The following is a 27,941-nucleotide window of genomic DNA, read 5'->3' on the forward strand; positions in this document are numbered from 1 at the left end:
GTTTTGGTAAAGACAATGTCCTAAAGTATGTTTATTTGGGTACATTTGAAGATTATTATGGCTATGGTTAAGCAACTCATGGTGAGACAGTTTCTTCCATACTTGTTATTAACCACTTTGTCTCCTTCCCCCAGTTCTGAGCTCCTGCATTTGTACTCTGGTTACCTGACTTCTGCTATTGACCCTTTTACTACGATTTTGTACTTCGCTGCTTAGTTGGTTTATGACTCGGAGTTCTGACCCCCCTTCATTGTGTTGTGTTTCACTTTAGTGAGATCAGAGACTGCTGTCCAGTTGTCCGTTGCTATTTAGAGCTTCTAAGGCAAGTAGGTAAGGACAGTGGGGCGGGTGCCACCTTCAGAGCTCAAGTGTCCTTGTGTTTCCCAGTCCCTATCCTAACAGGATCACTGCCAAAGTGAAGGTATCCAAGTAAAGAGTAGGTAAAAAAGCAAAAATTACTTTCTATTGTATTTGCCTGTGGAATACTGTTTTTCTCTTATCGCCCTATGACTGCACCCCTGGAGAGGACCACCTCCTACTACCATTGGACAGGAAACTGGACCTTAAAAGAATCGCCTCCTCTCACCAGCACCAGTCCTGCGGGAGCAGGACGTGGAGGAGTCTCTCCCCCAGGACGGACCTTCACAGGGCTGGGGATCACCGGTGCAGGTGGGGACTCACCAACTCCCAGGCAACTTTTCTGCCCAAGACTGGCTCCAGCTCCTCCAGAGGAACGGGTCACCGCGCGTCCTCTTGACCCCCCCTGCATAGGTGCCGCCTGCTGGGCGCGCACGCTGGCGGGTGGTACGTATGACGCGGCGTGCGTGCGTTGCCGCAAGTGGTGCGCGCTGATGCCATGGGGGGTTCCGGCCAGAAGGGGGAGGTCTTGTGGGCCTTGATTGACAGCCTCCGGGCCTGGAGGCCTGTCAGGAGTCTGACTGCGGGAGAGTGTGCCGCATCAGGGGCGGAGCAAGTCAGTCCTGAGGTGTGTTTCTGGCGCCAAATTTAAACCAGCAGCAATAGAGACTCAGAGTGCCTTGCACTTCTGTGACAGTCTCTGGTTGCTGCTTTTCTGCTGCCATTCTGTTACTGTGATTACTGGCGGTGGGACCATACTACCTACTATCCTGGGTCAGATGGAGTCTCAAGGCGCTGATGCTACCCAAGCCTCTTCTGCAGATAATCCAGCGGTATGGTGGGGTAAGAGGGGATCTCCCCATATACATACTTTAATCACATTTGCTCTTTTTAATTCATTATTTGTTTTAAGGAGGAATCCACTAGGAAGGAACGTTCTAAAATTAAGGAATGTCCTATCTGCAAAAAGAGACTTAGCAGCTCCTATAATAAAGTTCTTTCTGGGGGCTGCATGAACCGTGTTTTGGAAGACCAGGGACCCTCTTTTATGAGGAATATGAGGAAAATGGTTAGGCATGAAATTAGGGTATGTATTGTTCTATCCCCCCCCTCTCCCTCTCCTTTACCTCTAGCTCTGTCCTAGTGGGGTGGTTGTTGTTTTTTCTACAGGCCTCCCTTCCTTTCCGCCCACCTCCTTCTGATACGACGGCTACTGCTGAGGTCTCCCCAGCACCCCTTGCTGACACCCAACCTTTGGAAGTCGCAGGGCCTAGCCAGTCTGTTGCTCTTCCTCCTCCAATTGAGGAGGATCAGGAACTTATGTCTTTGGAAGACCAAAGTGAACTAACTTATGAGGCTTTTGAGGAAGATTCCCCTACTCCCCCCTTTGCAGCGGAGTACATAGACTCCTTAATAAAAGCAGTCCGCTTAACTATGGAGATAGATGATACTCCTCAACCGAAAACCAGACAGGATATGATGTTTGAAGAATTGGCACCTAAGAAACGGTTGGAGTTTCCAGTTCACCAAAACATAGAAGCCCTGATCAGCCGTGAATGGTTGAATCCAGATAGGAAATTTTTCATTCCTCAGGCTGTAAGTGGGTGATAGATTACTACCTGTCTGGTCATATTACTAATATATGCTTCTAGTATAAAAGGAAATACCCCTTCAGTCAAGAAGACTGTGAGACATGGCAGGGTGCACCTAAGATTGACCCACCCGTGGCCACAATAACCAAAAGGAATGCACTTTCATTTGAAGATTCAGCTGTTATAAAAGATCTGCTGGATAAGAGGGCAGAGGTGTACCTAAGGAAGAATTGGGAAGCTACATCTGCTTTCAAACCCCTAATTGCTACAAATTCTGTTGCCAGGTCCTTAACCTCTTAAGGACCCATGACGTACCGGCACGTCATGGATCACTGTCACTTAAGGACCCATGACGTGCCGGTACGTCATCCCTTTAAACGGGCGCCGCGGCCGGCCGGGTCCCGATCGGGGGAGATAGCCTGCTATAATACATAGCAGGCCATCTCTCCCTGTCGGCATGGAGGGTTGTTAACCCCCCCCATGCCGACGATCGCCGCTATTGGCTGATAAGCCCATAGCGGCGATCGGAACCTTTCCGGGCCATCGGTGGCCCGATGACCCGGAAAAAAATGGCGGTCGGTGCTGTCCGAGGACGGCACCGACCGCCATTACTGTAAAAAGTAATGGTGGTCACGGTACCACCGTCCCGATCGCCGTGAACGGCCGGCCAGCCGGCCGGCCGTTCACGGCGATCAAAGTCCCCACAAGTAATAAATACCTGCTCCGGACCCCTCAGCTAGGTAGCTGAGGGGTCCGGAGCAGGTATTTGTACATTACTCACCTGTCCCGGGGTCCTGATCGGCGTCTTCCGGGTTCCCGGCGTCCACTTCCTCTTGTCGGGACTTCGGCTTCTTCCGTGAGTCCCGATCGGCTGTTTCCGGCTCCAGCGTCGTCTATTTTCGTATTTTTCCGGCTCCAGCGTCGTCTATTTTCGGATCTTGCGCTCTGCTGCCCCCTAGCGGCTGATAAGTGTAATACACGTATCAGCCACTACAGGGATGTTCAGAATGTAGTAAAAAAAAAAAATTTTTTCCCAATTTTTTTTTTTCTATTTTCCGCACCCTATCGCCGCTGAGTGTTGATCAGCATCGCACGAAAGTGCGCTGCTAATCAGCAACTCCTCCTTTTTGGCGTAGGGTGTTTTTTTTTTATATCCTACTGCCACGGTCTGCTTATAAGTGCCGAACATAAGTGCGGCATTCATCAGCAACACCATTTTTGGCGTAGGTTTTTTTTGTATACTTACTGTAAAAAACACGTAAAAAAACACTACATTACACCACACTACATTGAATAAAGTTTTACACTACACCACTACATACCCCATATACCAATCCCCATATAAAGATGGCCCCCAGGGTGTTTTCGGTGTCGGACGCATACATTATTATTGCCTCCGACACCGAAACAGCCAGTGAGGATGAATTGGGGGGATCCTTCTTTCCTCCATTCATCCTCATCCTCCTCATCATCCAGTGACGTGTCTGGGAGTAGCGTAGCGTACGCTGCCCCCCAGACACGTCTTTTCCGCCAGTACCGTCCCAATAAGAGATGACGGTATGGCGTGAAATTCTACAAACTCTGTGAGAGTACCTCAGGGTACACTTACAGATTTAGGGTACGTGCACACTGCGGAATGGCGAAGGATAACCCTTCGTGCATTCCGCAGCTGGCACCCGCCGGCGGACTGATGCAGGGGCGCGTCTCCGCCTGTGTCATAGACTCTATCCTATGCATGGGCGGATTCCATTATCCGTCATTCCATCAACACGTTGGACGCAGAGCGGAATCCGCCCGTGCATAGAATGGAGTCTACGACACGGACGGAGACGTGCGCCTGCATCAGTCCGCCGGCGGGTGCCAACTGCGGAATGCACAAAGGGTTATCCTTCGCGATTCCGCAGTGTGCACGTACCCTTAGAGTGTATGAAGGAAGGGACACCCGAATCCAGCCGCCAGATGCCCCCCCCCCCATCCTCGGAGTTAGTGGGGAGATCGTCCGGGAACTGATCTTCCCACTGCTGGATAAAGGTCACCACCACCCGTACGGGGATAACTTTTATACCAGCACCCCCTCTTCTGGTCCCTCGCTGCCTGAGCTACTGTAGCTTGCGGCACGATCCGAACATATCAGAAATAGTAATAGCGCCCTAATATTTAGCAGCCATGGAGCGGACCCAGCGCTTCTGGATATGAAGGACCCCGTATCGCACCAGGACAACATTTTCCAGGTGACGTCCCCCACACTGGAGAACAGGAGACCCCAGAAGAAGTGCAGAGTGTGGGGTAACAGGGGGATCAGGAAGGACACCATTTACCAGTGTGACACCTGTCCTGATCCCCCCGGCCTCTGCATACTGGATCGCTCCAAGGCGCACTACACGTCATTGGGGTTCTACATTATCTAAATTCTGTCCCTTATTCCTATTTCAGGGGTCACGTTGATCCAGGGATTATTCTGATCGCCATTATGGAGTCGGGAAGGAATTTTTCCCCTGTGATGAGGCTACTGTCGTCTGCCTCACGAGGGGTTTTTGCCTTCCTCTGGATCAACACAGGTTGAATTTGATGGACACCTGTCATTTCCAACCTTATAAACTAATAATTGGCCTAATACCCCCAAATAAATTAGAATTGTCCCTTTTCCCCAGCTAAGTAGGTATGGCTGCCATTCCCATTAGAGGAGGCCATGATGCAATTACAAAGCCTCTGTGCGGCCAGGACAGTAGAAACCCCCCACAAGTGACCCCATTCTGGAAACTACACCCCATAAGGAATCTAACAAGTGGGGCAGCGGGTATATGGCCCCCTGGTGACGGCCACATTTGGGACGTGAAAATGAAAAAAATGGTATTTTTTATTTTCACGGCACATGTCCTACACATGTGCCCATCACTAGTGGGGTCCATATGCTCACTGCACCCCTTGTTAGATTCCTTATGGGGTGTAGTTTCCAGAATGGGGTCACTTGTCGGGGGTTTCTACTGTTCTGGCAGCACAGGAGCTTTGTAATTGCGACATGGCCTCCATCCCCCATTCCAGCCTCTAAATGGCGCTCTGTCCTTTTGGTGACTTGCCCTGTGCCCATATGGCAAATTATGTCCACATGTGGGGTATTTTCGTACTCAGGGGAAACTACCCTACACGTTTTGTGTTCATTTTCTTTTTAACCCCTTGTGGAAATGGAAAAAAATCAAGGCTAGACCAACATTTAGTGTAATTTTTTTAAAATTTTTACTCTAAATCATTGATCTTGTCTTGATTTTTTCATTTTCACAAGGGGTTAAAAGATAAAAAAAAACACAATGTGTAGAGCAATTTCCCCTGAGTACGGAAATACCCCACATGTGGACATAAAGCGCCATGCGGGTGCAGGGTAAGCCTCCAAAGGGAAGGTGCGCCATTTGGTTTTTGAAGGCTGGATTTGGATGGAATGGATTTCGAGGGGCCATGTTGCATTCAAAAGGCCCCTGTGTTGCCAAGACAGTTAAACCCCCCACAAGTGACCCTATTATGGAAACTACACCCCTCAAGGAATGTAACAAGGGGTGTAGTCAGCATATGGACCCCACTGGTGACGGGCACAAATGTGGAACAATGTGGCGTGAAAATGAAATATTAAATTTTTTACACTATAATGTTGGTCTAGCCTTGAATTTATCATTTTCACAAGGGGTTAAAAGAGAAAAAAAAAACACACAAAATGTGTAGAGCAATTTCCCCCGAGTCCGTAAATACCCCACGTGTGGACATAAAGCGCCATGTGGGCGCAGGGCAAGCCTCCGAAGGGAAGGAGCGCCATTTGGATTTTAGAGGTTGGATTTGGCTAGAATGGATGATGAACGCCATGTCGCATTTACAGAGCCCTTGTGCTGCCAAAACACTGTAAACCCCCCACAAGTGACCCCATTCTGGAAACTACACCCCTCAAGGAATCTAACAAGGGGTGCAGTGAGGATATGGACCCCTGGATGACGGGCACATTTGTGCCATGAAAGTGAAAAAATGAAAATTTTCACTTTCACGTCACATTTTTCCACATTTGTGCCCATCACCAGTGGGGTCCATATGCTCACTGCACCCCTTGTTAGATTCCTTGAGGGGTGTAGTTTCCAGAATGGGGTCACTTGTGGGGGGTTTCCAGTGTCTTGGCAGCACGAGGGCTCTGTAAATGCGACATGGCCCTTGAAATCCATTCCAGTGAAATCCAGCTTCCAAAAGCCAATTGGCGCTCCTTCCCTTTGGAGGCTCGTCCTGCGCCCGCTTGGCACTTTATGTCCACATGTGGGGTATTTCCGTACTCGGGAGAAACTGTGCTACATGTTTTGTGTTTTTTTTTTCCTTTTATCCCTTTGTGAAAATGAAAAATTGAAGGCTAGAACAACATTTTAGTGTAAAAAATACTTTAGTCTTTTTTCAAGCCATATTGTTTGGAAAATCTGTGAAGCACCTGTGGGGTCCAGATGCTCACCGCACCCCTTGTTACATTCCTTGAGGGGTGTAGTTTTCTAAATGGTGTCCCTTTAGGGGTGTTTTTTAGGTTTTGGCACCCCAGAGCCTCTGCCAACCTGAAGTGGTACAGTCAAAAATGACCAAAAATAACGGAGCCATTGAAATTCACTAGGCGCTCCCTTATATCTGAGGCTTGTGGTTGCGTCAAATAGCGCAATAGGGCCACATATGGGGTATTTCTATAAACTGCAGAAATGGGGCAATCAATATTGGGGTGCATTTCTCTGGTAATAGGTTTATAATTATGAAAAATATTGGATTACAATAAAATCTCTGCACAGAAAATTAAAATTTTCAAATTTCTTACACACTTAGCTTTTATTTCTGTGACTCCCCTAAAGGGTTAAAAAACTTTCTGGATGTGCTTTTGCAGAGTTTAGGGGGTGCAGTTTCTGAAATGGGGTGCTTCGTGAGGCTTTCTAACACACAGTCCCCTCAAATACACTTTAAACCTGAACAGTTCCCTAAAAATATCTGATTTTGAAATTTTACTGAAAATTTGGAAATTTGCTGCTAATGTTTTAAGCTTCCTATTGTCTAAAAAAAATGAAATATAGTTTAATAAATGCCGCCAACATAAAGTAGACATGTTGCTAATGCTATTTAATATATAATTTATGTGGTATAACCATTTTCTGTATAAGCAGAAAAGTTTTAAAGTTGGAAAAATGCATTTTTTCACAATTTTTCACGCTATTTTGGGTTTTTTCATAAAGATTCGTTATAAGTATCGACTCCAATTTACAAGAAATGTGAAGTACAATATGTCACGAGAAAACAATCTCAGAATCAGCCGGATAGGTAAAAGCATCCCGAAGTTATTAATGAATAAAGTGACACTGGTCAAATTCATAAAATTTGCTCCGGTCCTTAAGGCCATTTCAGGCCCGGTCCTTAAGGGGTTAAAGGTGTGGATGACGGAATTAAAGGACAAGGTCAGAGAAATTAACCCTAGTCAGGATTTCACCCAAGCCTTCTCCACAATGGATAATGCCATCTCTTTTATGGCTGAGGCATCTGCGGATGCATTAAAACTAACTGCCCGCGCAGCCGCCCTTTCCAACTCCGCTAGACGTACTTTGTGGATGAAGGACTGGAAGGGGATACAACTTCTAAAGCTAAGTTATGTGGCATCCCCTGCGAGGGGAAGTTTCTCTTTGGATCCGCACTTGACAACGTGCTTGAGAAAGCTTCCGACAGGAAGAAAGGGTTTCCCATCATCCCTCAGCGATCCAGTAGGCCTGCCAGGGGAAGAGGTAGGAAGCCCAGGGGTGGGGGTTCTTCCACTAGGAAAGATTGGAGGCCAGCCAAGAAAAGTAAAGGATTTCCTTTTCCCCTCTTCTGATAGCAAGAAACCAGCGCAATGACATGAGGTCCCTGTGGGAGGGCGGTTGTCTTATTATGTTTCACAATGGTGTACCATCTCTGCCAGGACATAGAAATTTTTAGGTCAAATTTTATTTTCTCGTCCTCCCCAGGGGAAAGGTTCGTGTGTACCAATTTATCCTCAGACCAACACAAACATTCTGCTCTTGTAGCGGAAGTGTATTCCTTATTGCAGAAGAGAGTTCTTATCCCAGTACCAGAAACTCAAAAGAAGGTGGGATTCTACTCCACTTTATTTCTGGTTCAGAAACCCAATTGATCATACAGAACCATTATTAACCTCAAACCTCTGAACAGGGCCCTCACCTATGAGAAGTTCAGAATGGAATCCATCTCCTCTGCTATTCTGAACCTCTCAGAATTTTGTTTCATGGCCACTATTGATCTTAGAGATGCATACTATCACATCCCGATGCATCCGGATCATCAGAGATTTTTGAGAGTCGCGGTTAACATGGGTGAGGAGATTAAACATTTTCAGTTTACGGCTATGCCCTTTGAAATCTCCCAGGCCCCGAGAGTATTCACCAAAGTAATGGCAGAGGTTATGGCCCATGTTAGGGACATCATAATCATTCCTTATTTAGATGATTTTCTGATAGTTAATAACTCTCAGTCTGCATTACTATCAGATATTGATTTTGTTCAGTCAGTTTTCTCCTCACTAGGCTGGGAAGTTAATGAGGATAAATCAAATAAGATTCCAACTCAATGTTGTAAATTCCTAAAGATCTGTTTAAACTCTTGTTTACAAAAATCCTTCCTACCAGATAAAAAGGTTTCATTAGTACAGACTGAGGTCAGAGAAATCGGGTCCCATCCCCTAACATCTTACAGATCAGCCATGTCTCTGTTGGGGTTATTAACATCCTGCATTCCAGCGGTCCCCTGGGAACAATATCATACTAGAGTGCTTCAATCACAGATTTTAGCTGAATGGGATGGATTGCCTGATTCCCTAGATTCCCCTTTCATTATATCTCCACAGACTGTAAGATCCCTGTTCTGGTGGGAACAGCAAGAAAATCTTTGCAGAGGGCTCCCCTGGAACATCCAGGAAGTGGTAACGATCACAACAGACGCCAGCGCATCAGGGTGGGGGGGCTCATTAGGAGTCCCTACTCCTACAGGGAAGATGGAGTGCAGAAGAGGCAAGACAGTCCCAAAACGTAAGAGAACTGAAAGGCGTTTTTCTTATTCAACGGTTTTTATTTAGAAAAAGAAGTGCACACATATGGAAATCCAAACATAGGACATAATGCACGTGACACGCAGGTAAGTACAAACAAGACCAAAGCGCAATGTACAGCGGGTGGGGCCAACTATCCGTAATCTAGACAGTAATCAAAGTGCTAGGGTAATAGAGGCTAACAGTAGAGACCAAGAAGAGGTCGAGCGAACAAGAGCCGCCATACAAAACCTGCTAGGTGTTATATTATCGCATCAGTGCGGACCTGAGAAACAGGAAGAACCGGAGGAAAAGCTTGCAAACAGCAAGAGGAGAAGAACAGAGAAACAGAGAGAAGAAAGAAAGAGGGAGATTGCCAGTGTGGTCCGTCCAAGCCCCATATCGAACCCAAAGTTCCCAAGAAACTCAAATTACGGACGAGAGGGACCCCCGTATCTACAGTACTCGGGAGATTCAACAAAGGTCGCCCAAGGCATCCACAAAACTGTGGTATTCCGCGAACTGGTAAGCAGCTCCGCTCTCAGATCCTCCATCCGATGGATCATCATCACCTCCTTCAACCATTCCAGCACCGTAGGCACTGTAGTGTCCCTCCAGTGTCTGGGTATAACCGCGTGCGCCGCTGTCAGAAGAAACCTGATCAGCGATTTCTTTTGGGCCTTCAGGGTCCCAGGTAGCCTTAATAGCAGCAGAACCAAGGGATCGGGAGGCAACTGGGCAGAGGTGATCACCTTAATCAGGTCGATGACCTGTGACCAGAATGGCTGGAGCCTAGCGCACTCCCACCAGATATGAAGCATAGATCCCTGTGCCGATTCACATCTCCAACAGCTATCAGGAACCGTAGGGTATAATGCGTGCAGGAACGTCGGCACTCTATACCACCTGGATAATATCTTATAGTTAGTTTCCTGATATCTGACGGAGATCGATGACTTATGGCAAAAGTGGTAAATTTTCCCCCAATCAGCTGGGCTAATCACACATGCAAGTTCCCGCTCCCAACCCCCCTGAAAAGCCGGGGGCGACGAGCTCGAGGAGGAGAGTAAGAGAGCGTATATCAGCGATACTGCATGTCCAGGGAAGGCACCCGCCACACATAGATCCTCAAAGGGAGACAGGGGCCTGTGGAACTTCAAGAGGGTCTTATTTGCGGCATAATAATGCGACAGTTGGTTATACTGTAACAACATTGCATTAGATCTATCACCCTCCGGGACTATATCTACATAACTCTTTAGAGTCGATGCCGTCAAGAAGTGACGGATATGGAGGGTTTCCACAGACCCGGAGCCCAAGAAGGTAGCGGAGGCCTCTCCAGGCAGGAAGTCCGGATTATGTGTGAGTGGGGTTAACGGCCCACCAGCCACAAATAATGGGACCTTTCGGAACTGTGTGTGGAATGCAGAGATCGTGGTGGAGGAAACAAAGGGCAGCGAAGCCACTCGCGAACGCGGCCATCTGGACTGGTACATCCACAAGATGGATGAAAGTGGCGTGTCCGCCACCTCCGACTCTACTGCCACCCACAGCTTCGCTGCGCCATTATGAAACCAATCCAAGACTCTAGTTGACACCGCAGCCAGGTAATATAAAAAAGGGTCTGGGAGAGCCAGCCCACCGGCAGCCTTGGGCCTGATCAGAGTGGATCTAGCGATCCGGGGTCGAGCGCGCTTGAAAGGCGTTTTTCTATCTTTGACGCAGGCCCTTCCAGAACTAAAAGGAAAAAATGTAAGAGTTCTGTCCGACAATGCAGCAGTCGTGGCCTACATCAACCATCAAGGAGGAACAAGATCTCCAGACCTGATGAGAATAACTCACTACATCTTCAGGTTAGCAGAACCCCACTTTCTCTCCTTGACAGCCTTACATCTGAGAGGAGTAGACAACACGACAGCAGATTATCTCAATCAGGGTAAATGGGAATTGTCCCAGGAGGTGTTCGAGCAAATTTGCAAACTCTGGGGAACCCCGAAGATGGACTTATTCGCTACACGGGCCAACAGGAAAGTTCAGAAATTCTACTCCCTCCGCCCGAAAGACAGACCTGTAGCTGTGGACCCCCCTGGCACAGTATTGGGGGGAGAGCCTGTTATATCTCTTTCCTCCGATCAGACTTCTTCCCAGAGTCATTCGCAAGATCAGACAAGACAGGGCAGATACCATTCTAATTGCACCCTTTTGGCCCAGAAGGGTGTGGTTCAGTTGGTTAAGGAAAATGTCGATAGCCGACCCATGGGTATTACCGGAGAGACGGGATCTCCTGTGCCAGGGCCCAGTTTACCATCCTACAGTACAGAATCTACATCTGACAGCCTGGCGTGTGAGAGGCAGCTCTTGACTGATAGAGGTCTCTCCCCCCAGGGGATATCTACATTGCTGGCAAGCCGTAAGAGAGTAAAATCTATGATTTACCTCAGAACCTGTAAATCCTTTTGTGCATTTGTGAACCATCCATTTAATGTACTGGCCCCTACTGATATTCCACTGACTCTGGACTACTTACAGGAGGGCCTAAAGAAGACATTGAGACCTAGTACCATTAAAGTCCAAGTGTCAGCACTTAGCACTCTATTTAATTACAGACTGGCGGAGCATCCTTGGATTAAGAGGTTCACAAAAGCTGTAGTTAGACTTAACCCTACCTCTAAGTCTAAACTACCACCATGGGATCTGAACATTGTTCTTTCAGCATTAACACTTGCCCCATGTCTGATTTACCAATTAAATTACTATCTTGGAAACTAGCTTTTCTATTAGCCATCACATCGGCTAGAAGAGTTAGCGAAATTAGAGCCTTTTCCATTGTCTCAGAGATGACAGAATTATTCTGTCACCCGATCCTGCTTTTCTCCCTAAGGTTGTTTCCAATTTTCATAGAACCCAAGAGGTAGTTCTTCTCTCCTTTTGTAACAATCCCACTAACGAGAGAGAATCAGCCTTCCACACTCTAGATGTGAGACGTATCATTTTACACTACCTTGATGTTACTAGAGATTGGAGACATAGCAACAATCTCCTCATTTCCTTTCAGGGAAAAAATAGGGGAAAGGCAGCTACATCACAGACTATTTCTAGATGGGTCAGACAGGCTATTAGAGAATGCTATAAGTCTAGTGGGAAGGATGTTCTAGTGGGCTTTGGGGCACAACTAGGGCAGTGGCCACTTCATGGGCAGAGAGGGCTTCTGTCCCCTTAGAACAGATTTGCAGAACAGCTACATGGAGCACCCCACACACTTTCTTCAAACACTACAGACTACAGCTGTCCTCTACAGAAGATCTTACAGTTGGACGTAGGGTTCTTCAGGCAGTAGTCCCCCCCCCCCCCCAGGCGGGGAAAAAGATTCCTAGTCTACTCTCCAGGGGTGCAGTCATAGGGCGATAAGAGAAAACATAAATTACTAACTGGGTAATTTCTTTTCTTTGAGCCCATGACGACACCCGCCTAATACCCACCCTGTTAAGATACCATATATTTTCTAAAAAATAAAAAAAAAGACTTATATATACACATACACACACACACACACACACACAGTATTGTTCTATGTTGTGTTTATTAACCTTCGCTCCTAGGAACCTTGCTGAGAAACTGGTGAGAGGAGGCAGTGGTCCTGTTTCCTGTCCAATGGGAGTAGGAGGTGGTCCTCTCCAGGGGTGCAGTCATGGGCTCAAAGAAAAGAAATTACCCGGTTAGTAATTTATTTATTTTTACCCCTATGTGTAAGCTCTTCTGAGTCTCCCTCTCCTCCCCCCTATCGGATTATGTAAACAAGTCCTTTTCTAATGCCGGAAGGATTAATCACAGTGAATTCATCAGTACCTTGACCTCAGATTATCCCTCCCAGCATTACAAAGAACCTACAAGGTTGCAGATACAGCCTGCCAGGGACTTGTTTACATCAGCCGACTCAGAAGGGAGGGGACGACTGAGAGAAAAGCTCACACACAGTTTCTTGTGTCTTCAGCAGCATCTCAGAACTGGGGAAGGAAAACTAATAACTGGGGAAGGAAACCGAATAGATAACAATAATGGAATGAATTGTTATGGTGCGTTTACACAGGCAGATTTATCTGACAGATTTTGGAAGCCAAAAACAGTAATGGATTTGAAAAGAGGAGAAATCTCAGTCTTTCCTTTATAACCTGTTCCCTGTTTATGGTCTGTGCCTGGCTTTGGCTTAAAAAATCTGTCAGATAAATCTGCCTGTGTAAACGCACCATTAGTGTTATGGCCCAGAACGGTATTTATTGTCAGGCGTCTGGAAATGTATTGTTGCTATTGGCAACCTTAGACAGTCTGTATTAGGGCCCATGTTTTTGCTGCCCTTCCTTAGCTCTCTTGTAGTGGTATTGTTTTCTGCTATGTATTTCTTCAATATGTTATGTATTAATTGCTAATAATACAAGTGTTGAGCTTGATCAGTGCTCCTCCCCTGCAACCTCACACTCTAGTGATTGGCCAGGGGAAAGCTAGCTCCGCCCACCTTGTTCAGTTGTCAGTTGGTAGTCTGGCATTGCCAGAGTCACATCTAACCTTCCTACGTCACCTCAGTAATCCTGTTAGACCCTATCTTCAACCCCCTAACCTGTTTCCAGTCAGCCATAAGGACTAATACGTGTCTTCAAAGTCTCAGCAGGACATCCTCTGTATTTATTAGTGCCTGCTGTCAGATTGGTGAAGTGATAGAGGGTCTCCACATCCTCCTGGCTTTCAAGTCAGTGTGTCCATGCGTCTTCCTCCTACATGATAGTGAGTGTCGACAGCATCAAGTCTCTTCAGTACCTATTCACACGTACCTTATAAATGCGGAAAGCTATAAATCTCTGGAACAGGTCTGTCTCTTTGAAATCCTATTTATCCACCAAGTCTAAGCAATAGTAACCAAGGTAACCCTCCCCTGAAGCAAAGGACTCTGATCAACCCAACAGTTTGCCATCATTAGATGCCCCTGTATTGGATTGTATATAGTTATCCTTCAAGTAAAGTCTTGATTTACTTTCACCGCTATTATGTGAAGACTTTTATTAAAAATTATATGTCCCTGCGTGTATGCTGAAGACAAGGGTCCCAGCGTGACAGTGGGGTTTCAGAAGGTGAGCCCTAAGGTTGCACTACACCACCTAGCGACACAATACCCTCAGCATATTACAATAATACCACCAAAGGGACATTATAATTTTTTCTTGGCGTCACGAATAGAAACATGATATTAGTCTCTCCATGAGCAGCAGCATATGAAAGGTTATGTTTGAGCGGAATACCCCTTTTATGAGCTGACTGTTTACTTACTGCCTAATATTTTTCACTACTTAACAGGGTAATGGATGTTTCCTAATGGATTTTAGGGAAGGTCCAGTCATTGATAACTTCCACTATAGATTTAGTTGTGAAGGCACAGCATTAGTGATTAAATCTGAAGCCTGCTTATATCCTGTCAAAGGAAAGAGTTAAAACTTGCAGCATGACAGTCAAGAATAATAAAAAAAGATCAAGGCCTTAGTGCACATAGATTTCAAAAGAGATGGGTAAATCTTATGACTTTGAATCTGCCGACATTAATCTTCCAGATCACTGGCCAGAAAATTTTAAAGTATTCAAGCTTTAATCTGTTCTCTTTTTCTCACATATTCCCAATATCTCCTCCCCTAATTATCAGTGTGAAGCTATACTCATTTGGCTTTTTAGTGAACCATTGAGGAACCAGATAGTGGTAGAATATATATTCACACAGTTAAAAAAATTTTTTTTTTTTTTAAGTTTCTACATGTTTGTTTTCAGGTATTTATTTTTCATGCTCCCATTGATTTTAATGCAAACTTTCAAGCAGAACCTAAAAGTAACATGTCACTTTTTTTCCGTTGCTTTCTTAAACATCCCCCATTGAGGTCTAAAGGAGAAGGAAAACGTTGCTTTTGAGGTGTATGGGTGTTTTTTGTTTTTTTTTGTCTGTGTGAAGCTACAACAATGGGGCACCCATTAGGAGCACTGCCCCGCTCTGACCAGGCCCCAGCTGGCCCACTTCATTAATTATAATTAGAAAGGGACTGTCTGGCCTGGGGCCGATCAATGCTATGGAGGCTGGCAGTGCTCTTAACACTATAATTCAAAATGCCAGTGAGGTTCTTGGCAGCTACAGAAACCAGATGTAAAATAAACTGCCAAAAAGCAGCACTACCAGCAGGTTCTGCCCAATGAACCTGCTGATATGCCCCAGAAGCTCTTTACCTTCTAACTGCATGGTGGTTAAAGGGGTTATCCAGCGCTACGAAAAAAAAATGGCCACTTTTCCCCTTACTGTTGTCTCCAGTTCAGGTGCAGTTTGCAATTAAGCTCCATTTACTTCAATGGAACTGAGTTTCAAAACCCCACCCAAACTGGAGACAACAGTAGGGGGAAAGTGGCCATGGTTTTGTAGCGCTGGATAACCCCTTTAATGATTCTTCACTTCTCCGCATTCTGTATATACTTGCTAATTGCCCCTATGCTAATCAGGGGCTTAGGAGCATTACGGGGTGTCGCCTGATAGCTCGGAGCACTAGCTTGGCCAGCACAGGAGTGGGCGGAGCTGGTGCCCCGGGCTGTTGGGCGACGCCTTAAGTACTCATAAGCCCCTGATTACCATAGGGGCAATTAGTGAATATATACAGAATGCGAAGGAGAAGAGAGGAATCATTAATCGCCATGCAGTTAGAAGGTAAAGAGCTTCTGGGGCATATCAGCAGAATAGTGCGGCTTTAAAATAATAACCAAAGGTAAGTGCAATAGTGATGAGCTACAGCATGTTTTTAAAAGAAAGACTATAGGATCCAGGAAAGAGATTTAGAATTGAAGCTTTTCATGCCACATTACACACTGCTCAGTTATTAAGGGGATTTAATAGTATGAAGTATGAACTTTGTAGTTTAAAGCTTTAAGATGATTCAGGCATGCATGCTAACTATGGAATCAGGTGATTACTTATTTCAAGCTGCAAAGTGATTTTAGGCTATGTTCACATTATGTAAAGACAACAGCCATTGCAATGAAATACGGACATGACCGGGTATCGTAGAGTCTGGTCAAAAAAGGTGTGATACCCTTACCCCATTACTTCTAACTTCTTGAATTAACCACACCTTCCTCCCCGCTCCCATTCCCGAAATAACAGACTGCGTCACCTGTTGGCCACAGCAGCCGTTTATTACAAACATACAAAAACACATGCAATTGTAATATATATTATTTCAACATCCACATATATATATTAATTTTAACTGGTACATAAACATGTGTATATATATATATATATATATATATATATATATATATATATAAAAGGAGGTCCTTGGAGCTTCAAAATCAGGTGCACAAGTTATTAAAATAATGACTTCTTACCCCCAGACAAAATCACAGACTCTGGAGCACCAAAACCACAGTAGTGGCAAAATTCACCAACTGACTCCCCAAGAGAGACCACCCCTCTTGGAGAGCCCAAAAATGCAACAGACATCACCAAATACACCATAATTTATGGCTGAGAGGACTGCATCACACACCATATCCCCCCCCCCCCTTGACTCCTCAAGCCTGAGAGTTCCTCCACAACTGCAAGACCCTTTTTATCCCGTCCTGTATCGCCAAGCCCATAAGCCTTAAGGTGGACTCCATCGGCCAGCCACAAGTCCTCTTGGCCCGACTCAAGATCAAAGTGTCTGACTCTACCATTCCTCGTTACAAAGCTAGAGATGGCTCTGTTAACCTTTATTCTGGCCTTATTCACATGATCTGCTGAGTGCACAGCCCTCCAACACTTCCTAGGAACAATTTTAGACCAAATAATCAGCATGTACGGAAACTGAGACTGCAAGCGCAACATGGCTATCTTGACATCTGTTATCAATTCTCTCATCGTTCTAACCCCCAAGTTATTCCCCCCACATGCAGCACGGCTATATTAGGCGCTGAATCTAACCTGGCAAACTGAGGGCCATCACCCCTCCCCCTCAAAGCCCAAAACTCTGCCAAAATAACCACCAGACACACCATCTTGGACCGCCGTATCATGAATTCTATGCTATCCTCCCCAAACAACACATCTTGAGACAATATACCCCCTGGCTCAACTGATGTAGGAGACACTAGCTCACTTATCCGGAGAGAGCCAAAGAAAGCTAGGGAGAAGGCAAGCCAGAACAGGGACGTCTCATAAGGAGAATTACACAAGTCCCCTAGTTCCCCACCCATCCTTTCCAATAAGAGAAAGGAAACCACCCATCTAGCATCCCTCACCATTCTCCGCTTCCTAAACCCTCTCAGCACCAACCCAACTAAGAAATCTTTGTTCAAATCCCTTACGCCCCGATACAACCAAAACTTAAAGAGGACCTGTCACCCCGGTGTCGGGGTGACAGGCTCCCGACCCCCTGCTAGAGCACCTTATACGTACCTAATCGCGCCGTGACCCGCTTCTTGAGATGGCCGGGTGATGGAGATTTCAGCGCCCGAAGCCCGGCGCGCGCGCTCCTGAGTCCAACTCTCATAGAGAATGACGGAGCGTCGGACTCATCTCAGGAGCGCGCACCCCGGGCTTCGGGCGCTGAAATCTCTGTCACCCAACCTTCTCAAGAAGCGGGATCAGGTACGTATAAGGTGCTCTAGCGGGGGGGTCAGGTGACAGGTTCCCTTTAAGGCAACCATGGGGTGATTCACCTTAGCAACTGACCTACCCGACACCGAACCAAAGCTCAAACAACCTAACAAAGCCCCTACCCTATCATCCTCTGTCACTATTCCGTCAAAACCCTTACACCACTGCACCCACTGACTCCAGCCTCATAAGCCTTCCAGGTGCCCTCTACCAATGCCCCCCAAATTAACTCACCCGCTGCCTGAACCCCAGCTCCTATAATTCCTGCGGACACTCCAGCCCTTTCTTCTCTGCCGTCAACAATCGAAGCCTCTCGAGCTGCAAACGAGAAAGAGCATCTGCCAGTGAGTTATCAACCCCAGGAACATGCACTGCCACAAACCAAATGTTCAGTCTCAAACATCGTAACACAAAATGACGCATCAGAGAAACTATAGGAAGTGAGGAAGCTGTCAACTGTTCATAACCTGGACCACAAGCAAATTGTCACTGTGAAACCTGACCTTTTTATCCCTATAACTCTCCCCCATAATGACAATGCCCCTAGTATCAGGAAAAATTCCAGGAACATAAGGTTAGTAGTAAGGCCACAATTGTGCACACCACTGCCCTTTGTAATAAGCCCCAAAACCAGTAACCTCTGCTGCATCCGTATAAAGCTCACAATCCACCTTAACAATATGCTCCTCAATGAGCAGCGACCTTCGTTGTAACGATCAAGAAAACCATTCCAGACCTACAAATCCTCCCTATGCTCGCTGGATATTCAAATAAAATGATGAGGTTCCTTATCCCCAGCAGTGGCAGCCACCGATCTGTGGTCAAAGACCCTCCTTATCGGGATGATTCTACAGGCAAAATTGAGCTTTCCCAATAATGACAGTAGCTCCTTCAATGTGATCTTTTTGATGTGGAAAGCCCTCCTCACCCCTTGCCCCAAGGACAACTTGTCCTCCAGCAGCCTGCATTTCATGCGCTCAGAATCAATTGTGATTCCTAGGAAATGTATTACTGTACTGGGGTGTACTGTTTTTTCAGTTGCTAAGGGGACCCCAAAACACTTCGCCACCCACTCTAAACAACTTAACAGCTGCTGACAATTGGATGAATCCGTGAGACCAACACACAAAAAAATCATCCAGGTAATGGATAATGGACGGGATGCCTGACACGTCCCGCACTACCCATTCCAAGAATGAAAAACGCCTCAAAATAGGCACACAAAATCGTGCAGCCCATAAGGAGGTAACGATTGACATAATACACCCCATTCCAATAACAACCCAACAGTCGAAGACTCTCAGGATGTACTGGAAGGAGACAAAAGGCCGACTCCACATCAGTTTTTGCCAGAAGGGCACCTTACCATACGCTTTAACCTATGACATAGCCGCATCGACTAATGTATAAACCACGGAGCAGAGCTCCGGGTCAATTCTCATTCACAGAACGCCTTTTCGGATAGGACAAGTGATGAATTAAACAAAATTTAAGGCGCCCTTTTTTCAGAACCACACCCAGCGGGGAGATAACTTTTCGCCCACAACACTTGCTAAGATCGTGAATGCCTGTAACCAATTCTGAAAGGTCTGGGGGATAAGACGCCATCTTATTTCTCTTTCTCCTCTTTCTTACTGTGATCTTTCCTCCCCTTATCCATGTTAAACTTTTCAAGGCGAAGGAGTGAAGATCGCCATGTACTCATCCCTCCAGATCTTCACTTTAATCTTGTTCGTTCTCGCACCAAGGAGACCCTCAAAACAAACGTAAACTTCCCCTTTTTCTCTGTCATCCAAGCAAATTTGATTGCCATCGGCCTCCTTCTCCATCTAGACTAACACCGCCACCCCAACGCTCCTAACCTCTGACTCTGTTGAACCCCCAATGCCCACAGAAATTCCAGACCGAGCCGGCTGTTAAACCTAAGCTGACGCTAGGGATCCCCCACTAGCGCCGTGTTCACATCTTGCCTATAGATCCCTAACGCTACCCAATAGATACCTAACACACTCACTGTCCCCCGACCCTGACAAAGGGACATACTCACTGGGCCTCGCAGGAGCTGTGATCCCGCCGGCTGCAGGTCCTGCATCCATCCGCTGCACTGAGTCCGGAGCAGATACGTCCGCAAACTGAGCAGCAGGATGAACCGGCAGTAAGAGCCCCAGCAGTAGCTTCAGTGGTATAGGCTACATGCTGGCTGCCATCTTTCACCACTAGGGGGAGCGCCAGCCCTGACATCAGGGGGAACCCATCCCCGCTGCGCATGATAACTTCAGGGGGAGGGGATCCTCTGGGCAGACTGCAGGTCACAGGAGCTTGAAGGGGGGATGTCTTATAGCCTGCAGCAGAGGAAGGAAGGAGTAGGAGCAGTGGAGGCGGAATCAGGCCTGGACCGGACCCCACTGCGCAGAGGGGCTCCCTCGATAACGCGGGGGGATTGGACGGGCCAGGCTCTTCAGGGAGGTCGGGCCTTCACTTGTTCAGCAGGCAGTGCTTGGGGGTCATGCGTCTAACTGCATTGGGGCGAAATTGGCTCTAACGCTAGAGCCTCAGGGGAGGGAAAAAATACTGCCAGCAAAGTAGTGGAAAGAAGTGCCCATTCCAGGGGGAGCCACCGGACTTCTGATTCCCGCAGCCACTCTTCTCCGTAGACGCTGGCGGCACCCCGAAGCTGTTCCAGGATCTCCTCCACCGATGCCATCACTGACCAGAAGCAGGATGACTAGGCAGCAGCAGTCTGACTATGATGGGTCTGGCAGCGTGTGGGTAAGTGACAACTTCGGCTATCCCATGCAGACTGACTACTTTCCCGCACTTACACCTCCCTTTGTTACCCCTCCCCTGAATACGTCAGGATAGGAGGTACCGCCTACATCCCCTGTCATGCGAGCCTACTCCTAAGCCCCTAGCCCCGGCCCTCCTTTGTTTTTGCATAGTGTGAACCTAGCCTTAGGCACTACATTAGATCAGTACATCACAGGTATTCAATGGCAAGTCCAGGTGCAACCTGGAATTGTTGGTGAACAGCAAGAGCTAGCAGCCATGGTTGGTGTTAGCTATTCACTGATAAGCAGAGTTGCATTTGGACTTGCCAATTGCCAGTGGTAGACATTAGCGTGGGGTGTAAAAGGGCCCTTTGCATCACGTAACCCCCACCCCAGAAAAACATCAAGTGTGAATCCAACTTCAGATGAAGAAGTGTATAGTTGAATTCACACTATATTTTAGGCTTTGCTTTGGTAAATAGTGTCACCAAAACCAGGAGTGGAGGCAACACAGATAAAAAGTAATGGAAAGATTTGCCCGTTCCTGGTTTTAGTAAAGTTACTAAATAAAATGTCTTTCCTTTATATTTCTCACTCCATCTGAATCAGGGGCTGGCTGGCAAATTTTAGCCCGGGGGGCAAGCACACAGCACTGGCCCATAAGTAGCAGGCTGGCGGACCATCCTTTAAGGACCACTCTGGCCCTTACCTATAACATCTTCGTCATTTGTGACCAAATATCCTACTGTGCCCTGTGAAGGGATCAGAAGTCACTTTCCTGTATAAGTCTATGGGGCGGCTCAGCGATGACACGGAACGTACCCATAGACAGATGCAAGGAATGATGGGTGACCTCTATCGTACTGAGTATATGATGCTGGAAAGCTGGTTGACCTTCATCAAACTGAGTATAAGATGCTGATAAAGCTGGGTGATCTCCATCATACTGAGTATAAGATGCTGGAAAGCTGGGTGACCTCCATCATACTGAGTATAGGATGGTGAGAAAGCTGGGTGACCTCCATCCTACTGACTATAAGATGCTGGGAAAGCTGGGTGACCTCCATCATACGCAGTATAAGATGGTGGAAAAGCTGGGTGATCTCCATCATACTGAGTATAAGATGGTGAGAAAGCTGGGTGACCTCCATCCTACTGACTATAAGATGCTGGGAAAGCTGGGTGACCTCCATCATACTGAGTATAAGATGGTGGAAAAGCTGGGTGACCTCCATTATACTGACTACAAATACAAGATGCTGGGAAAGCTGGGGTTTCTGTATTTTTTTTTACTGCTGTGGTCCTGTGGGTATAGGCATTCCTCTTTTTAGAACACCCCCCTCGTGTGTGCACCCCCCATTAGTAAAAATAATAATAAACAAAACAACAAACACACATACTTATATGTATCCTCTATGTACTCCTGTATATATGTATCCTCTATGTACTCCTGTATATGTCTCCTCCTGTATATATGTCCCCTCTATGTACTGCTGTGTATGTCTACTCCTGTATATATGTATCCTCTATGTACTGCTGTATATATGTATCCTCTATGTACTGCTGTGTAGGTCTCCTCCTGTGTGTGCGTATATATTCACGATGGAATATGCAATGCATATATACAGCAGTACAGAGGAGACATATATACAGCAGTACATAGAGGATGCATATATACAGGAGTACATAGAGGATATATGATGTATCCTCTATGTACTCCTGTATATATGTATCATCTATATACTTCTGTATATATGTCTTCTCTATGTACTCCTGTATATATGCATACCCCCCAACTTTTGCTGGGGGGAAAGAGGGACATAGCCACGCCCATAACTGTGCTCTATGACCCCATAGCCACATCATCTATTACCATTATATAAGTAACAAATATTATCACCACTCCTTCACCACATAGTTACTTATACCACCATACCACTGGTGCCTCCACCTAGGTAGGGTGTAGTAGTGGAGGTATAGTGAATAAGGGGTGTAGTAGTACAGGTAAAGATGAGGGGTGAGGTAGTACAGGTATAAATGAGGGGTGTATTAGTAGTACAGATGAGGGGGATTAGTAGTACAGGTACAGATGTGGGCTGTAGTAGTACAGGTAAAGATGAGGGGTGTAGTAGTAATACGGGTATAGCTGAGGGGTCACTGGGGGAAACTGGGGCAGCTGGGGGTGACTGGGAGAGCTGGGGGTGTACGGGGCAAACTGGGGCAGCTGGGGGTGACTGGGAGAGCTGGGGGTGTACGGGGCAAACTGGGGGAGCTGGGGGTGACTGGGAGAGCTGGGGGTGTACGGGGCAAACTGGGGGAGCTGGGGGTGACTGGGAGAGCTGGGGGTGTACGGGGCAAACTGGGGGAGCTGGGGGTGACTGGGGGTGTATGGGGCAAACTGGGGGAGCTGGGGGTGGCTGGGGGTGTACGGGGCAAACTGGGGGAGCTGAGGGTGACTGGGAGAGCTGGGGGTGTATGGGGCAAACTGGGGTTGACTGAAGAGGGACTGGGGACAGTTGGAGTTGACTGAAGGGGGACTGGGGCAGACTGGGGATGACGGAGGGGAAATGGGAAAGACTGGGGGTGACTGAGGGGCACTGATGCAGACTGGGGGTGACTCTAGGGGGACTGGGGCAGACTGGGTGTGATTGAGGGGCACTGAGGCAGACTGGGGGTGACTCTAGGGGGACTGGGGCAGCTGGGGGTGATTGGGGCAGGAGTGCACATAGCCCTCCTCCTCTTCCTCTCACCCTGGCACACAAGTTCCCCTCCCGGCCACACGTGCAGGTCCCCAGTCTTTGAAGGAGGCCGCAGGGACTGTAGTGGTGATATCACCTGCTCCAGAGACCGGGGACCTGCACGTGTGGCCGGGAGGGGAGCAGGACGTGATATTTATAGCTCAGGCAGGTCAGTCGCAGCTCTGTTAGGCGGACTGCCCGACCGCCCTGCACCTCACCTCCGGCCCGACACTCCACGCACCGCCATAAGCCCGCCATGCACCTCACCTCCGCGCCGCACGCTTGACCTGCACCTCTTGCCCGGCCGCCAACCCGACAATCCATGCTGCTCCGCCTGCAATGATTTTTTGTGAAAATTTAATTTAAGATTTTTACAAAAATCTAATCGATTCTAACCTTCTGGGCGAATTAATTTGTTTACTCACCCAGCCCTAATTCCTCTGTATGTCTCCTCCTGTATATATGTATCCTCCATGTACCCCTGTATATATGTATCCTCTATATACTCCTCTGTATGTATCCTCCTGTATACTCCTCTGTATGTCTCCTCCTGTATATATGTATCCTCTATATACTCCTCTGTATGTCTCCTCCTGTATATATGTATCCTCCTGTGTAGGTCTCCTGTATATATGTATCCTCCTGTGTAGGTCTCCTGTATATATGTATCCTCTATGTCAGGGATAGGGAACCTTGGCTCTTCAGCTGTTGCAAAACTACAACTCCCATCATGCATGGACAGCCTATGGCTGCCCAGGTATGATGGGAGTTGTAGTTGTGCAACAGCTGGAGAGCCTTGGTCCCCTCCCCCTGCCCTATGGCCTGCTGTGTAGGTACCTGGCTTCCTGCAGACACCATCTTCTCTGTCTTCAGGCTCTTCTAGCCCAGACACAGGAGAACCAGCTGGGAGGAGAGAGCGGCCTCTGGTGGCCGGAGGAAGATACTGCGTACAGCAGTTTGCTTTTTACCATAAGCCTCATAGGCTTATAGGAAAGCATAATGGCCATACAGGGGGCGGGGCTTACCGGCATGGGGGCGGGGCTTCAGCGGCCGCATCCATCACAGTCCGGATCCACAGCACAGCCACAGGTAAATATGACTGAAGAGGGCGGGGCTGTAAGCAGGGGAGGCGGGGCACTGAGGACTCCAGCCAGCTGTCAGCAGCCATGCGGCCCTGACAGCTGGGGGAAGACCGGCCCGGGGGGCATGTGCCCCCCTGCCCCCCGGCCCAGCCCGCCCCTGATCTGAATCCACTTCTGGCTTAAAAACACACACACACAGGGAGATTTATCAAACTAGTGTAAAGTAGAAATGGCTCAGTTTCCCCTAACGTTCTACTTTACACCAGTTTGATAAATCTCCCCCACAATGTTTGGAGCCAGGGGTCTTGGCTTATAGGAAAATGGTTAAGCGAAAGGAGGTGTGGCTTAAAGTGACTGTACCACTGGAGGCGGGCCGACCCACCCTTAGTGGGAGGAAACACTAGCCCCTCTATGATAGGGTTCCATTAATTCTAATGGACTCACGTCATGGAGGGGCTGGGGTTTCTTCCCACTGGGGGTGGGTCGGCCCGTCTCCAGTGCTTCAGCCTGGGCCTGGTGGTACAGTCACTTTAAATATGACAGCGTGCCTAGCCACATTGATAAATCTGGCATATTTTCAGACTGTAAGCTCAAAGTTTACATAATGTTATGTTTGTGTGTAAAACTCTGAAAAAGATTTGTTGACTAATTGTTTGGACGCTATATGCAAAAAAAAAAAAAATATTGTTAATTATTGCTATTGTAAGAAAAATAAACCTTAAGGCAACAACATTTCTCTTTAAGAGCAGCTCATGCGATTGCCAAGGTTAATATATAAACTTGTCACTTTTTAAAGCAAATAATTAAGAAAAGAAATCCAATAGTATTCACCAAGAAATACAAACAACCAAACCATAGGGCCCTATTACATCAACAGATTATCTGACAGATTTTACAGCCAAAGCCAGGAATGGATTTGAAAAGAGGAGAGATCTCAGTCTTTCATTTATGACCTGTTCTCTGTTTATAGTCCATTGCTAGCTTTGGCTGCAAAAATCTGTCAAATATCTGTTGGTGTAATAGGGTCGTTACTAGAAGATTTGAGCAAACTTACAGAGCCTTCCCGGTGGCTGGAGAATGACTATGGCTTATGGCTGTATCCATGTTTTCCTGGCAGCTCTAGGCCGGCATCCAATTTCTCTAGCCACCAGGAGTCAAATGCCGAGTGGTCGGGTTCAGTAACGGAGGGCCTCAGCTGTGCATTATGATGTAGGGAATCCCATAAGAGTTAAAGAGTTCAGTCTGTGATATAGAGCTACAGAAACCAGATGTAAAATACACTGCCAACAAAGCGGCACTACCAGCAGGTTCTGCCCAATGAATAATAAGCCCCAGAAGCTCTTTACCTTCTAACTGCATGGTGGTTAAAGGGGTTATCCAGCGCTACAAAAACATGGCCACTTTCCCCCTACTGTTGTCTCCAGTTTGGGTGGGGTTTTGAAACTTAGTTCCATTGAAGTAAATGGAGCTTAATTGTAAACCACACCTGAACTGGAGACAACAGTAGGGGGAAAAGTGGCCATGTTTTTGTAGCGCTGGATAACCCCTTTAAAGACTGTATATCAGGGATGCATGAATGTGGCCTAATAGTGGGATTCCCGTCTATCAGACATTTGTGGCATATCTTCCCCCAGATAACTCTCTGGATGCACTTATCTCACATACTAGAGTATGTGCAGAATTCCTTAAGTACTGAATGATTAACAGCACAGCATGGTGATAACACTGTCAAAGTCTGGACAAGTCCTCACTTTATGGCACACTGCTTGAAGAATTTGCTTCATAACGGGATATTCGCACGATGACAAATATTTTCCTTTGCAATAATTTTGAGAATTTTGGTTGCATTGTCATTGATTGGAGTAAACCTCAATGGTGAGCAAAATCAGCGAAGAATAAGTGATATATTTTCTGCATGTGAATGTGGTTGCATAAAATCAATTCAATTGGAACTACATCAGATTTGCTAGATTAAATTAACATAGTCTTATAGTATATTACCAAAACGACAAAAAGACCAACTTCTCCTTGTTGCCTTTTGGGCAAGCAGCTCCTAGTCTTTCACAACATCAGGGTTCAGCTTTTTCCTATATATATATATATATATATATATATATATATATATATATATGCGTTAGTAAGCATTTCTGCCTCTTTCCCCTCAACCCACAACTCTGGCTTTCCATATAATATTCTTCTCTTTGGTGTATTAAATATCATATATAAGTAAAATAGGTCACATACCAGTTGAAGATTCTCTCTCTTAGTTTCAGAATAGCATTGGAGAAACGGCTTCTCTGAGGCTCGTTCTGTATAGAACTCTCGTGAGTGTTTATCGGGTCCATATTGGTGTCAGATCTTCTTTGCAGGTTGCATCAGAAGAGACTGAAGTGCACTGTAAGAAGTGTCAAAGGCTAAAGGCGCTGAGAAATAGTACTTATACTTTAAAGTGAGCTGCTGAATCATTAACTTCTGTAACTAGTCTAAGATATGGAGATGGGATTAAGTACCTGCAGAGAAAGGATTATTTTAATTAGCATATAATGTGACGTAATTATCTGAGGAAGAAATTATTCACACTTGTAGCACAATAGATTCACATGAGGACAGGACGTTTCCTGAATGCGAATAAAATAAAATGTACTTAATCAATTAAACCTCTGTATTAAAATATATTCCCTTTTCAGCTGTAGACAGGCTCCTATCTTATAGGTCAACGTTTTAGTATTTGCAGAAATGTACAGTAATTCTACTTTTTTGTTGTTGTAATACATTGCTTTAATGAAGTTATTTTACTTTGTAATAGACCGATTAAAATAAAGAATAGGCTGTCTAAGCCCTGCAGTTCCCAATCCCGTTGCTCCCGTATACTGTATATTCTTATATACAGTACCTGGGGAAAGTTTGCCCGTGTCTGGCAGCCTCGGCACAGTGAGTGGTGTTTGCAGTGAGTTCTGTATTGCGATCGGCTGCACATCTCTCTGTGTAAACAGGGGATGTGTGGCCAATAGCAATATATATAAGTGGCTGCACAAACAGTACAGCGGTCGTTTGTGTGACCCGGCTGCGTGATTGCATACAAGAGCCGGTCTTGCTGATCAGCGCTCGCTTGCATCCTTGCTCGGCCCTATATTGGGCTGTGTAAATGGACCCTTAGTCGCTTGTGTTGTCTGGATAGAGATAAATCTACTACTTCCATCATTCATAAGTATGCTGCCCTTAAGTGAATTTGAGCAGGCAATTAGACATATGCCAGATGTCTACTTTCAGAAAACGTGTATGTGAATCATAAACTTTTATGTAATTGTTCAGGTTTTTTTATCTTTTTAATTTGCCAAGATGTCCAGAAACCCCTGCCAGCAAAATAGTTTATCATTCTATAGTGATGGCTTTTAATGCTATGTTGAATCGTCAGCCGCTAGCTGTGCATCGCTGTTACACGTAGCGATTTGCGGCCGGCGTGCAATGATTTTTGGTCTGGGCCTAAAGAAACGATCAGCTGATCGTTTCATCTGCTGATTAATGAGGCCAATTGGCTGATTATCACTCTGTGTAATAGGGCCCTGAAGCAGTTGGCTGTTACCTGTGTAGTAGTGTCACTCCAGCTCCTATTGACTTCAATAGGCCATCCACAACCTGTCCCCTCTTTATATCTCTGACCTGATATCCCGCTACTGTCCCTCAA

At 46.5% G+C, this 27,941-nt stretch overlaps 1 protein-coding gene across 1 annotated transcript in view; it reads right to left on the reverse strand.

Annotated features, from left to right (window-relative positions):
- SLC35F2 (solute carrier family 35 member F2) overlaps positions 1-26,651 on the reverse strand; it is a 53,849-nt gene extending 27,198 nt beyond the window's left edge. The window contains exon 1 of the mRNA XM_069969759.1: positions 26,501-26,651. Within this exon, the coding sequence (XP_069825860.1) occupies positions 26,501-26,601 (101 nt within the window). The 5' untranslated portion in view covers positions 26,602-26,651. The remainder of the gene's footprint in view (positions 1-26,500) is intronic.
- Positions 26,652-27,941: the final 1,290 nt, after the last annotated feature.

This window comes from Dendropsophus ebraccatus, chromosome 5 (genome assembly GCF_027789765.1).
Source record: "Dendropsophus ebraccatus isolate aDenEbr1 chromosome 5, aDenEbr1.pat, whole genome shotgun sequence".
Taxonomy (NCBI): domain Eukaryota; kingdom Metazoa; phylum Chordata; class Amphibia; order Anura; family Hylidae; genus Dendropsophus; species Dendropsophus ebraccatus.